Raw genomic sequence first — 15,045 nt, 5'->3', positions numbered from 1 at the left:
GGGACTTACTATCTTTGTGACCCTGAGGAACTCACTCTCTTCATTCATTCACTCAAATGTACTGTGTACGTATGGAGTGATGGAACGATGATGAACCCCTATCCTCAAGAAGCCCAGTCTGGAGAAGGGATACATACAAATAATGAAAAACAGTATAAGATGTACTAAGATATAGATCATGCACAGGGTTGTGTGGGAGCTGATAAAAAGTCATCCGAAAAGGTAGGGAGGAAAAAGGTAGGAGAGAGGAATGGGGGCCTGTAGGTACATAGTTAGCAGCATGCCTTTGCCTTTGATTTTGAAAACCAAAAGACTAAGTTCTAGGTGCTCTAAACTGCTTCAAAATTGTGTCAACACTCAGCACAGTCTCATTAACACCTCTACTACCTATTTAGAGAAAGACTCAACCTGGCTGAAAAGGTCCTCTAATATTTCACTGGTTGCTAGATTTGCTCTCTATAATGTATAGATTCCCTCCAAATCATTTCTCCTTGTAATGCAGGTATCCATCTCATTACACTGTACTGCATAATGTTCTCAACCTACAAAAGCAGGTTGTATACAAAAGCCTAGGGCCTTTGTGTAAAGGAAGAGGTAGGGTGGACCCTCCTCAACCCTTTCCTTTTCCGCAGCGCTTTGCATTCCTAAGGATGGGCCCCTCCTCTGCTTGGGAATGTTACCTAAATCTGAAATGATACCCCTCAAAGCATGGAACTTCAAAAGCATTTCCTTCCCAGTCCCTACTGTAAGCTTTCTTTTGGCATAAAAGGTTCGTTTTAATGTATAAAGTATCAGACTCCTGATGACTTCTCACAGCAAACTACAGAAAACTTTTGATTTCCTAAATGGCTGTATTATGCTAAAAGCTGCATGTGGGAGTACCCGCATCAACAACCTGCCCTGTCTTCTCCCCTCTCTTTCCCCCCAGTCATTCCTGGCTTGCCAATTTTTTTTTTTTTTTTAAGTGGGCTCAAGGAGCCCACCACAGGGCTCGAACTCACGACCCTGAGATCAAAATCTGCGCTGCTTTACCAGCTGAGCCACCCACACGCCCCCTGGCTTGCCAACTTTAAATGGCAGAATTATCTGGGGGATGCCTGGTGACTGACTTATCTGATGTCTTCCACTAGTTAGTCATCTTGTCATTGTAAACACTTGCTTTTCCAGTGATAATTACGCCATCTCTTCTTTTGTAGCACTTCTGGTGAGGAAGGCACAAAGAGGAATCCACAGCAGAGCCAAACTGAAAGTAGGAGGGGTAAAGACTCAAAGTTCAGAGACTCCACAGAGTATGGCATAAATTGTTTTATTCACATTCAGCCTAGAACCTTTACTTTTTTCTCAATTCAAAATTGAGATTATAATCCAAAGAAAAACTGGATCAAGGTTTTCAAGGGCTAATACCTGTTTCACAAGTAGTGTTTACCATACCTTATCTCATTCAATCCTCACAACAACTCCCCATTCTAAGGACTATTAGGAAAATGAAGTGAAGGTGCACCTGGCTGGCTCAGTCAGTGGAGAATGTGACTCTTGGTCTTGGGGTTGTGAGTTTGAGCCCCATGCTGGGTGTGAAGATTAAACATAAAACTAAAAAAAAAAAAGAAAGAAAGAAAAAGAAAAATGAAGCAGATACTTACACGGGAAGCTTTTACTTTTTTGTCATATACTCCTAAACCACTTGAATTTTTTCCTATCAATCATGTCCTTTAGAATAAATAATCCCATTTCCTACATGGCTAAGTACAAACTTATCCCCTTGGCTTTCAAGGTGTTAGACAAATACGGCTCTGGTCTCCTTTTCAATTTTAATCCACTACTTCCCTATCTGTTCTGTTGTCTTATACTCTTAGCAAACAATCCCAGGGAATTCTCTTACCTGACTTAAATGATAACACACTAACAAGGCTAGTCTCTAATATTATGGGATCAACACTTTTTTCTCTCCCTCAGGGAAGTTGTGTCCTTAATCAAGTGTCAGGTAAGTTTATTCATAAATTAACTTATGCCAGTTGTGCTTATTAATGTAAGAATATAATTTAATAAAGTATTACATAAAGCAATTAACTGTAAGTGACAAGAGGAAAACAGCAGCAGCTAATATTGAGTACTTGCTACCTGCCAGACGCTGTTCTAAGTGCTTTACATGAACTGACTCCTATAATCTTCACAAGAACCCTAGAAACTAGGTACTATCATTGTCCCTATTTTCCGAAGGAGAAAACTGAGCAACGTGCCCAAGACCTGTATAACTAATAAACGGCAAAACAATTTGGCTCCAGAGCTTAAGAATTTAGCTACTATACTACATGGACTGTCTGGTAGTTGTTTCCATGAAAACCAAGTTGAAAGCTTTGGAAAGACTAGATAAAAATGAGTCACACAGATACATACAACTACTCAACTTTACCTTGTACATCAAAGTAGTAGCCATAAATAATATGTCAACAAATGAGCATGGCTGTGTTCCAATAAAACTATTTACAGAAATAGGCAAAAGGCTAGGACAAGGTTTGGCCCTCATGCTGTAGTTTACAGATTCCTGGGGTCCACAACCCAAGAAAAGCCTTATTTTAAAGAATGGCAAAAAGATGTTTATGCTTTAAGTTAAGATCAAATGGTTAAGGTCTGTGTGTAACTAGTATCTGTAGGATTCTCTGTTTTAACTTATTTTTTTAGTTGGCCAACTATTGGCCCTAATTGCATCAAATAAGAGGGCAACTCTGGTCTTGTAAGAAATTTGTGCCATCTCTCCTGTCTTTGTGCTTTTGCCAAAGCCACCCCCTCAACCTGGAGAACCATACTTCCTCATTTCCATTTGGAATCCCACTCATCCTCAAAGCCTATTATCTAACCACACATACTCTTTCAAACTAGATATCATCTCTTCTTCCTTTGAAAACCTACAATAATTAATTTCTACTTATGGGACTTACTTTGCTATGTTTTCTAGTATAATTATTTGTATACTTCAACTATCCCTACTGTTCAAGTACAAGCAGTTTGAGGACAAGAACAATGACTTACTCATTTTCCTATTCCAGGCAACACCCAGCACAGTACCTTACACATAGAAGGTTTTCAGATATTTCTTGAATTGTGTTCTGACATTCTTCTGTTTTCAGTGACTGAACAGAAAGAACACTATACCAACTCCCCCAAACCTATATTCAATTCATATTGCTATCACCACACCTATCATCTAACTTGGTTATGACTTTAAACTTTAATTATAGTTTAATATTTGCAATGCATTCACTAGTACAGATTAGTATGGGTGTACCTGTATATAAAAATTATCATCTCTACAGCAAAATTGCTGATAATTTTTTTGTTTTTAAGATTTATCTGACAGAGAGAGCGCACGCGCGCATGCACAAGGCAGGGAGTGGCAGGCAGAGGCGAGGGAGAAGCAGACTCCCTGGGAGCAGAGGCCCAATGGGGGCTCGATCCCAGGACCCTGAGATCATGACCTGAGCCGAAGGCAGATGATTAACCAACTGAGCCACCCAGTGCCCCCAAAATTGCTGATAATTTGAAAGGAATTGTTAAAATTGCCACTTACTGGTTAATCTTGGGTAATCTTTATATTTATTTAAATATAAAATATATTTTATAAATACATTTAAAAACTGTGTATTTAAGCAAAACAAACAAACAAAAATGCTTAATTCAAACCTGAGATCAGGATTGTGCTTTCCTTATCTCCGTATTCCCAGCAGTACTTAATAGATACCTGGGTCTAAATCACTCCTTTCACAAAGTGTTTAGGAAGCATGGCCTAAGCTCAGAGCGAGTTAGAAGGGCTGGGATGGGAATTCAGATTTCCTGATTCCTGCTCCAATATTCTAATTCATGAAGACAGTGCCTTTTTACTTATTTGTTTAAAAATTTTTTTCCATTAAAAAAAATTATTTATTTATTTATTTATTTATTTATTTATTTATTTATTTATTTACTTTTTAGACAGAGAGAGAGAGAGAGAGACAGCACGAGTGGAGGGAGGGGCAGAGGCAGAGGCAGAGGGAGAGAATCTCAAGCTGACTTCCCCCTGAGCATGGAGCCTGAGATCATGATCTGAGCTGAAATCAAGAGTCAGATGCTTAACCAACTGAGCCACCCAGGCACCCCGACAGTGGCTTTTTATCTTTTTTTTTTTTTAAGGTTTTATTTATTTGACAGAGAGAGACACAGCAAGAGAGGGAACACAAGCAGGGGGAGTGGGAGAGGGAGAAGCAGGCTTCCCGCTGAGCAGGGAGCCCGGATGTGGGGTTCAATCCCAGGACCCTGGGATCATGACCTGAGCGGAATGCAGATGCTTAATGACTGAGCCACCCAGGCGGCCCAGACAGTGGCTTTTTAGATGTATACCTAATCCTGCAGTTCAAATGCTGCAGGACTTAGGGAGCCTCACCACTGTCTTCCCCTTTTTCATACTGCTGATCAGAACTAGCAGCTGTGTTCCCACAGTGGTGACCTGGGCATGCATATTTGTGGTGTCCCAATTGCCAAAAATGCTGATCCAGATTTTACGTGCCTGCCTATCTAAAAAGGCTACTTAAATACACTGGATGAAAACATCCCCAACTCAAGAATTCAGGATAAGCACTCAAATGATCTTTTAGCATTTTTTAAAAGGTACTATTCAGATGTTTCAGTGCTGGAATGACGATGACCAGTATTGGGGAAAGGGGTTAGAAAAAGTGATGTCACTTAGGCAGTTCATTCTCCCTCTCCCTGACAGGTAGCCAAGTTCATATTCTAAACAGAGCTACTGCAAAGGATTCCAGTTCTAGTGCTTAGATTCCAGTTGCATCACTGTTTTCACACTGTCAGCCTTCACTGCTTTAACCATCTTAATCTGTAAAATGTACACAGGAAGCAGACAACAGCCCTGTCTCTCAGTTTAATAGAGAGATACTTTACCAACAAAAATCAGTTCCATATACTATTTCTAGCTATTCTATCCCCCTCTTCCCCCTCCCCTAGAGCTTTATTTATTTATTTATTTTTAAAGATTTTATTTATTTATTTGACAGAGACAGACAGAGCGAGAGCAGGAACACAAGCAGGGGGAGTGGGAGAGGGCGAAGCAGGCTTCCCGCCAAGCAGGAAGCCCGAAGCGGGACTCGACATGACCCCGAGCAGAAGGCAGACGCTTAACGACTGAGCCACCCAGGCGCCCTCCCCTAGAGCTTTAAACAATAGTAAAATCATCTTCAACTAACAAAAGAGACGAAGCAACCCTGATAGTTCACAGCTACTACAGCATTTTTATCTTTCTGGAAGGCAAGAGCCACTGTAAGGCTCTCTGAGTCACATGTGAAAAAGATCCCAAGGGCATAAATTAAGGAATGGGAATAAGGATGAATTCCATTACTCAGTCTAACAAAGAATAAGAATCCATTATGGTCAAGAAGGCATAGTGCTCTGTGACACAGGTGACATCAAGATGAATAAAACTGTCCCTGTCCTTGAGGAGCTTACAATTTAGTACAAGCACACAAACTATATTAACAGGCCTAACAAAGGAAGTACCAAGAAGTACAAAGTTCTCTAGGAGGTGAATCACTACCAATCACTTCACTTCAATTTCATGTTAACAGACTAAAACATCCAGGTAAGGGACACCTATTGTACTAACCTGATTAAGAGAAGCCCCGAGTGAAACAACTCCAGTTGAGATCTATGGAAACGGATGCTACAGTGAAACATTATCTGCTTATCCACACCTTGGCTAAACCAAGCTTACCCAGAGATTGTTTCAAGAATTATACCAGGTTAACCAAAGAAATACTTATATAAGATACAGAGAAGGTGGAAACTGGAGACAGAGAAGTCCCCAACAACTGATGTTGACTTAGGTCTGTGGCAAGAAGACTATGCAAAACCCAGACCAAGATTGGGACTGGGGATTTTCCCTTCTAAAGTTTTCTCTTTTCCATCACTCACCCCCAGAATATCCCAGCTCTTCTGCACCTCACCTGCATAGGGAGGGGAATTCTCTCCAGATTTATGCCACAGTCTAGCAATAACCACTCTGGAAAGACGCACAGTGTTTAAAAGTTGATAAGGTTCTTGTTCACCCATCAGCTTACTAAGTCCTGAACCAAGAGACTAGGGACCCAGCTCTGTGTGACTTCGGACTAGTCATCCAAGTGCTTATTACTTCGTTTCCCTATTGCAAATTCTGGGATTATGAGGAGACTGGGATTGAATTGGATGACCTCTGAGGTCTAAAAGCCTCTTGACCAGCCGGCACAGAGAAACACTGGACAAAGAGTCCGTTGAATAAATAGCGAGGTCGGCCACAGGGAATAAGCGAGAGGGACGGCAGGCCCGTTTTATAGACGAGGAAAGTGAGGCACCGAACACCCAGCCCCAAGGTCACTCTAGCTGTCACTGTAGGGGCCCGGCCGAAAGCTCAGTTCTCCAGACTGCCAGTCCCGGGCCCTTTCTCCTTTCGCAGAGCGGAGAAGAGTGGCGTGGAGGGTCCTTGTCCCGGGGAGAAAGGACTGTGCCCATGCCAGGGCTGTGAGAGGGGCGGTGGGTGCTTACCTTCCAGATCGAGTCTCGCCACCGGCACCTCCCTCTTAGAACCTTAACCCGTCACCACCCCGACGACTCTTCGGAAGCCCCCTCCACTTCTGCCGGGCTCGACGTGTCCACGACCGCCACCGAGGCCGCGGATTCCCGCCCCTGCCCCGCCCCCCGCCTCGTCGGCCAATCCTTGCGCAGGATTTCGGAGCTCCCGCGGATTTCACTGCCTCTGCAGGCTGGAGAAGCCTTACGTCACGGGCGCGCGTGCCCGCGAGGTCCTGCCATTTGCCTTTCCCCCACCTTCTCCGGAGTCTAGACCCCTCCCAGCCGAGCCACCGTGCGAGAGTTCGTCCTGCCGGAAAGCAGCACGCCACCGCGGCATTTCACGACGTCGGCAGTGAAAGGCCCGAAAACACTCTTGTTTTCCCCCTACGGCTGGGCGAGAGGCACCGCGATGTTCGGTGCGGGAGACGAAGACGACACCGACTTCCTTTCGCCTAGCGGCGGGTGAGTGACTGAGAAGCGTGGGACAGGGGGCGTAACTGAGAGAACTGGGCAAATGGTGGGAGGGGTCGCTCTCCTCTTAGACTTCTCTCCAACTTCCGGGTCCAGACCCCTGGCACATTCCGGTGCTCTTCAGGTTTCAGAATCCGGGCAGAGCTCGAAACTGTGCCGTGTCTGTCCACCTCGATTCTGGACCTGGCGTGTCCCATGTCACTCAGCCTGGCCCTGGGCTTCGCCTTTTGCTTTGTGGGTCAGTTTCTCCTTCTGTGAAATGGAGGTGATTACTGATGAGAACGTCTGCCTCAAGAGTTTTTATAGGAGTCAGCTGGGGCTGATATGAGACTTTCTCTTCCCTGTGGACAAAGCAGTGACACTTCAGAATTGGCCCTTGTGGGTTAGCTTCCGCATCTTTCAAGGCCCAGCCCGGATGTCACCTTTTGGTGCTTTCCCTTCTCCCACAGACCCGGGCAGAATGCATTTGCTTTCTCTTCCTTATTCCCACAGTTAGGCTGATTACCTCTATCCTTGCAACACCGAACCTACCGGATTATGAACCCTGACAGAACAGGGACTTGCTTTTGCTGTTCATCTGTGTCTAGCGCTCAGCACAGTATGTCGTGTGTGCTCCGGAAGTGCCTGTTGAATGAATGATAGCTGTGAAATTGCACTTAAAAGCTCAAAGCCAATGTAAGAGACTGCAGTCGCTACCCCTTGCCCCCAGTCATTATATATGCTAGCCTGGGGTGCAGGACTTCAGGAGGCAGGGTTTTGTCTCTCCCCATAATCAGTTTAGCCTTTTCCCTCATGTTGTGTAAGTAGACAGCTTGACTCCTTTGAAAGTGAGCTACCAGTACTGATCCTTACAGAGCCCTTTCTTTGAACATATGTTTAACAAATTTAAGAATGTACAGAGGGGTGATGAATACACCCAACATACATTCCTCATCTTACTGCTAAGAGGTTACAAAAATGATTAAGCTACTGTCCCTGCTCTCAAGTTGCTTCTTTTGGAGAGTTCAGTACAAGAATGACCATAAAATGACATCAGCTCTCTTTTGGTCTTGAATAGGATCTTTTGAATTACACTGTGACTGGCTGTATATTACCTACCCTTAAGTCCTTTCTTCACCCTTACCACCGTGTTCCACCCCTGCTCTCACTTTAGATGGTCTATATCCACTGAGTTCCGCTTTGGGTTCTTTAAGTTGCTCAGTTATTTTGGAGTTAAGCTATGCTTTGGTTCCTTTTTCCCTATTCCACCCAAAACACTCACTAAAATTTCCACATAGTCCAGCCTGCTGCTGTTGACTGTGTAGTCACCTTTTTGATTTAGGCTTAACTCACCTATTAAAAAAAAAATCTGAGGGGCGCCTGGGTGGCTCAGATGGTTGGGCGTCTGCCTTCGGCTCAAGTCATGATCCCAGAGTCCTGGGATCGAGCCCCACATCGGGTTCCCTGCTCGGCGGGAAGCCTGCTTCTCCCTCTCCCACTCTCCCTGCTTGTGTTCCCTCTCTTGCTGTGTCTCTCTCTGTCAAATAAATAAAATCTAAAAAAAACAAAAAACAAAAAACTGATGAGCTAGCAAATAGATTCAGGTGAAAAATAGATGAACCCAATTTAAAACGAGCAAAAGAGGGGCACCTGGGTGGCTCAGTTGGGTAAGCGTCTGCCTTCGGCTCAGGTCATGATCCCAGGGTCCTGGAATCGAGCCCCGCATCGGGCTCCCGGCTCAGCGGGAAGCCTGCTTCTCCCTCTCCCATTCCCCCTGCTTGTGTTCCCTCTCTTGCTGTCTCTCTCTCTCTGTCAAATAAATAAATAAAATCTTTACAAAAAAATAAAATAAGCAAAAGATTTGAATAGATATTTCTCCAAAGAAGATGTACAAATTGCCAATAAGTACATAAGAAGATGCTCAACATCATTAGTTATTAGGGAAATGCAAATTAAAGCCGAAGAGATACTGCTTCACACCCACTAGAATGGCTGTTATCAAAAAGACAATAATGTGCTGGTAAAGATGTAGAGAAATCGGAACCAAATACAGGCAGAACTCACTGTATGGTAGTGAGTTACTGCAAATGTGGCCATGCAAGCTGAAACTGTACAAAGCAAGCTTAATAGGGCGCCTGGGTGGCTCAGTCGTTAAGCGTCTGCCTTCGGCTCAGGTCACGATCCCAGGGTCTTGGGATCGAGTCCCACATCGGGCTCCCTGCTCCATGGGAAGCCTGCTTCTCCCTCTCCCACTGCCCCTGCTTGTGTTCCTGCCCTCACTCTCTCTCTCTCAGTGTTAAATAAATAAAATCTTAAAAAAAAAAAGCAAGCTTAATAATTAATGGGGAAGATTACAGTTGTTTCATGGTCTTTAAAAATTTTGGTTGAAACAAACTTTGTACCTTGAGAATTAGTATTTTATTTTATTTTTATTTTTATTTTTTTTAAGATTTTTTTTATTTATGGGGCGCCTGGGTGGCTCAGTTGTTAAGCGTCTGCCTTTGGCTCAGGTCATGATCCCAGGGTCTTGGGATCGAGTCCCACATCGGGCTCCCTGCTCCATGGGAAGCCTGCTTCTCCTCTCCCACTGCCCCTGCTTGTGTTCCTGCCCTCACTCTCTCTCTCTCTGTGTTAAATAAATAAAATCTTAAAAAAAAAAAAGCAAGCAAGCTTAATAATTAATGGGAAAGATTACAGTTGTTTCATGGTCTTTAAAAATTTTGGTTGAAACAAGCTGTACCTTGAGAATTAGTATTTTATTTTATTTTATTATTATTATTTTTTTAAGATTTTTTTTTATTTATGGGGTGCCTGGGTGGCTCAGTCGTTAAGCGTCTGCCTTCGGCTCAGGTCGTGATCCCAGGGTCCTGGGGTCGAGTTCCACATCGGGCTCCCTGCTCAGCGGGAAGCCTCCTTCTCCCTCTCTTCACTCCCCCCTGCTTGTGTTCCCTCTCTCGGTGTGTCTCTCTCTATCAGATGAATAAATAAAATCTTTTTTTAAAAAAAAGATTTTTTTTTTTAATTTATCTGTCAGAGACAGAGAGATCACAAACAGGGGGAGCTGCAGGCAGAGGGAGAAGCAGGCTCCCCGCTGAGCAAGGAAGGAGCCCGATATGGGACTCGATCCCAGGATCCTGGGATCATGACCAGAGCCGAAGGCAGATGCTTAACCGACTAAACCACTCAGGTGTCCCTTATTTCTGTTTTTAAAAACTTGTCAAGAGGGGTGCTTGGGTGGCTCAGTCATCTAAGCACCTGCCTTCAGCTCCGGTCAAAGGATTGACCCCTTTGTTAGGCTTCCTGCTCAGCGGGGAGTCTGCTTCTCCCTCTCCCTCTGCCCCTTCCCCTGGCTCATGTGGCTTGTGCGCACGAGGTCTCTTTCTAATTATAAAAATAAGATCTTAAAAAAAAAAAAACTTATCAAGAAAAAAAGTCAAGAGTGCTTGCCTTCCCTTTGTACATCTTATATGGAGGGAACATTTCTTCTATACCTTGGCAAATTGTCATATTTCTAAGTCTGGATCAGCTTCTGACATTTTATCATTTGAGTTTTCAATCTTGTAAAGTACTTCCAAGAGTTCCTTTAATGTGAAGTTTTTTTGCTATGTCATTTCTTCTGGGACATTCGTCATAACCACTTACTTATATTGATGTTTTCCCTCTTTAAGTTCTTCTGACTGCATATCTAGAGTCAAACAGCAGTGACGTTAACAATTCACAGTTTACCATTTCTTCTATAACTTCATTTATACTGTGACCCAAATTTCACTTCCAGCATTATCACATTAGTTTCTGTGCTGCACTTTTATCTTTGTTGGCCAATTCTGTCTTTTGAATATCTGGTTTTCTAAAATGTCACATGGGTTTATCATTGGTAGACAAGACAGCACAAGCACACGCTTTGCTCTCTGTCTCTGAACTGAAAAACAGTGTGCAATGTCCAATCACCAACACACTGAAAGAAGTGACAGTCGCTCACTGATCATGATCTGTGTCTGTTATGTACTGATTTGTGGACTGAAGAGCCAGCTGCAAAGTTTGCACTTTATGCATTTACTCAGTTAATAAACCATTATAATTGAAATTTGAACTGTGCTGTTGAGGGACTAGTGTTTAATTAAAACGTTACCTGAAGATGTTGTGTATAGGAACCGTGCAAGCTGAGGGCTTCTTGTAGTAGGGCGGCAACTTTCATAAAACTAAACTACAGGATATGAAAGGGCAAATAAACATATTCATAAGAAGACTTTAACAAACATCTCCCAAACCTAGAATAAAGTGGATAAAAAATTAGTAAGGATATGTTTTTTAAAAGGGGAAAAAGCTTTTTTTTTTTTTTTTTGGAAAAAGCTTTTTGAATTAATATTTTTTCATATCAATCTGTTTTGTGTATGGCTGTGACTTTTGGAACTTTATAAGAGATACTTTAACAAATTTTTTTTTTTTAAGATTTTATTTATTTGACAGAGAGAGACACAGCGAGAGAGGGAACACAAGCAGGGGGAGTGGGAGAGGGAGAAGCAGGCTTCCTGCTGAGCAGGGAGCCCGATGCGGGGCTTGATCCCAGGACCCTGGGATCATGACCTGAGCTGAATGCGGACGCCCAACTGAGCCACCCAGGTGCCCCAACAATTTTTTTTTAAGATTTTATTTGAGAGAGGGAGATAGAGCATGAGTGGGGAGAGGGGTAGAGGGAGATAGACAAGCAGACTCCCCACTGAGCAGGGAGCCCACGGGGTTAAGGTTAAGGACTCGATCCCAGGACTCTGAGATCATGACCAGAGCTGAAGTCAGACGCTTAACCAACTGAGCCACCCAGGTGCCCCTATAAGAGATACTTTATTTTTTAAGATTTTATTTATTTGACAGGGAGAGAGAGAACACAAGCAGGGGAAGCAGCAGGCAGAGGGAGAGGGAGAAGCAGGCCCCCCGCTGAGCAGAGAGCCCAATGCGGGACTCGATCCCAGGACCCTGAGATCATGACCTGAGCCGAAGGCAGACACTTAACCAAATGAGCTACCCAAGTGCCCCTATAAGAGATATTTTAAATTCACATTCTTCCCTAGGTGAAAATATTTGGGAGAAGTTGGTAAATGAATGTTAAAGCTCCCAAATTTTATGCAACAAGCAGTCTGCTACTGACTAAAAATGACAGGGTAGATAACGCCAGTCATGTGTTCTTTTCCAGATTCCTGGCCTGAGATAGTTCTTGGTGGCTCATCTGTGCTGCTTTTCTGAGCAGGCCCATCAAGGACATGAAACATTTTAGTTCTAGATGTTTAACTGTGCTCCTCGGGTGCCTGGGTGGCTCAGTTGGTTAAACGTCTGCCTTCGGCTCAGGTCATGATCCCAGGGTCCTGGGATCGAGTTCCATATCGGGCTCCCTGCTCTGCAGGGAGTCTGCTTCTCCCTCTGTCCCTCTCCCCAATCATTCTCTCTCTCTCTCTCAAATAAATAAAATCTTTTTTTTTAAACTGTGCTCCTAAACATAGACAGTAGCTAATTGAGTGATAAAAGGTTTAGTAAACAAAGTTGTACAGATCACTTATTTTTGTTCCCAGTAATAACCAGAGAAACCAAATCAAATTTAAGATTGAGGATATTGAAGGTTTTACCAAGGGTCTCTGATTTCAGCTATTCCTTCTTTGTTTTTTCCTGAGGAAGTAGAACATATGACAGTAAGTATTGCAGCTGCTTTCCACTTCCTCTTATAACTGTAATTTGCTGTAAATATACTTGCTTATTAATTTTCAAGTATTTTGACTTGATTTCATTTAGGATATTCAAGCCTGGTAGAAGTGGGAGTATTAGTACCTGGGATGGCTGTTGAGATGATTGATAATCTGTGTTCCAAGTTTCCAGGTCTTTTCAAATCCATGTTTAACCTAGAAGTAGTAATCAGAAGGCTTGCTTCTTTTTTTTCTTTTTCTTTGTTTTTTTTATGCCTTACCTCTTTTCCTCTTAGCTCTTTTCCTGCCATCATGACTTTGAAGTGAAGAAATATTTGAATGTCTGCTAAGTGTATGGTACTTCATTTCAGCTGATAGCATTTTATAGTTGCAAGTCAGTTTGTGCATTGATTGATCATGCTTTCTCCCTTATAGGGGTATCTGAGTTCAAGTGACATTTCAAGGTAATAGGATATGTGCACATGTATATAAAACATATATTGTGTACTTACTCTGTGCCAGGTACCATACTAAGTAATAAATATACATTATCACATTTACTTTTCCCCACTAGTTTATTAGGTAATTTTTACTATTATACCCATTTTGCACATAGGAAATTAAGAGTCAGAGAGTTGAGTTGCTCAGGGTCACACAGCTAAAAAGTGGAAGAGCCTGGATTTGAAATCAGGCAAGCGGATTTCCAGTAGGTTGCCATGTGCCCATTATTATTATTGTAGAAGTAGATGTTTGATGCCATAGTTTATAAAAGAAATACTTTAACAGCAAAAAGAATCCCTGTTTTTTAAAATATATTAATACAGTATAACTGCTATGTGTTACCTTTTTTTTTTTTTTAAGATTTTATTTCTTTATTTGATAGAGCACACAAGCAGTGAGAGCAGCAGGCTGAAGGAGAAGCAGACTCTCCACCGAGCAGGGAACCTGATGCGGGGCTCGATCCCAGGACCCTGGGATCATGACCTAAGGCGAAGGCAGATGCTTAACGACCGAGCCACCCAAGTGCCCCTGTTTTTTGTTTTAAGATTGTTTATTTATTTATTTGACAGAGAGAGCATAAGCAAGGGGAGCGGCAGGCAGAGGGAGAGGGAGAAGCAGGCCTCCCACCGAATGGGGAGCCCGACGCAGGGCTTGATCCCAGGACCCTGGGATCATGACCTGAGCTGAAGGCAGATGCCTAACTAACTGAGCCACCCAGGTGCCCCTGTGTTACCGTTTTTGATGAGAAGAGAAAAGGCGTATAAAGCTAAGGTTAGGTAAAGACTTTGGCAACTAAATGCATTGGCTAACATTTATTTTTAAAATGAATTAATGCCGGGGCGCCTGGGTGGCTCAGTCATTAAGCATCTGCCTTCAGCTCAGGTCATGATCTTCCTGTCTTCCTGCACAGATAATTGATAAGAATGTCCCTGTTAGCTGAGCAGGGAGCCTGATGCGGGGCTCAGTCCCAGGACCCTGGGATCATGCCCCAAGCCGAAGGCAGACCCTTAACCTACTGAGCCACCTAGGCGCCCCTAAACTATTATATCTTAACTAGGTTCTAAGTTTTGTAAATTTTTCACTGTGTTAAAGGCATTGCCCAACTCTCCCAGAATCTTATTCTTTTTTCTTTTTCTAATATTTTATTTATTTATCTGAGAGAGAGAGAGAGATCATGAGCAGGGGGGAAGGGTAGAGGGAGAAGCAGACTCCCCGCCAACCAGGGAACCCAATGCAGACCTTGATCCCAGCACCCTGGGATCGTGACCTGAGCCGAAGGCAGACGCTTAACCGACTGAGCCACCCAGGCGCCCCCAGAATCTTATTCTTTTAGGGAATCTTCCCAGATTGCCTCGGTTAAAGGAGAAATCTTGGTTTCCTCTTAATAGTATTATCATTTGTTTATGTCTTATTTAGGCCAGCACAGATCTCTACACTTGCAATCTCACTTAACCTCTTAGTCCTTTAGAGGAGGCATTGTTGACCCCATATACAGGAAACTTAAAGGAAACTTACAGTCCACTACCTTGAGAAAACAGGGTAATAGTTTCAAATCATGTTAAATTTATTTTGCAAAATGTTAGTATGTATTATACATTAAAATTGTTGGGGGAAAAGGCCCCCAAAAGTTGTGAAGTTTTTATTTTTTAAGGTGTTTTTTTGTTCTGTTTTGTTTTGTTTTAAGTAATCTCTATGCCCAGTGTGGGGCTTGAAATCACAACCCTGAGATCAAGAGTTGCAGTGCTTTACTGACTGAACCGTACAGGCACCCCTCAATATTTGGAGAAGAGGAGCTCAGAGCTAGACTAGACTTTGAGTTCATTTATTTTTTATTTATTTA

General features: G+C 43.0%; 2 protein-coding genes across 3 annotated transcripts in view; one reads left to right on the top strand and one right to left on the bottom strand.

The window, feature by feature from the left end:
• The window catches only part of SLC31A1 (solute carrier family 31 member 1), a 40,807-nt gene extending 33,907 nt beyond the window's left edge, over positions 1–6,900 (bottom strand). The window contains exons 1-2 of one of the 2 annotated variants that reach the window (XM_064578908.1): positions 6,559–6,676; positions 1,502–1,590 (exon numbers count right to left, since the gene is read on the bottom strand). The gene's annotated coding sequence lies outside the window, so the exon portion shown is untranslated. Of the gene's footprint in view, positions 1–1,501; positions 1,591–6,558 lie in introns of both variants that reach the window. The other variant, XM_045881865.3, reaches the window with a different exon arrangement.
• Positions 6,889–15,045, top strand: part of FKBP15 (FKBP prolyl isomerase family member 15) — a 61,157-nt gene continuing 53,000 nt past the window's right edge. Inside the window, exon 1 of the mRNA XM_045882957.3 lies at positions 6,889–7,047. Coding sequence (XP_045738913.1) covers positions 6,995–7,047 — 53 coding nt within the window. The 5' untranslated portion in view covers positions 6,889–6,994. The remainder of the gene's footprint in view (positions 7,048–15,045) is intronic.

Source organism: Mirounga angustirostris, unplaced genomic scaffold (genome assembly GCF_029215605.1).
Source record: "Mirounga angustirostris isolate CCGP_5_RB_7025 unplaced genomic scaffold, mMirAng1.0.hap1 SCAF_15, whole genome shotgun sequence".
Classification (NCBI taxonomy): domain Eukaryota; kingdom Metazoa; phylum Chordata; class Mammalia; order Carnivora; family Phocidae; genus Mirounga; species Mirounga angustirostris.
Note: the sequence above shows the minus strand (reverse complement) of the source record. Positions and strands in the feature narration are given on the sequence as shown.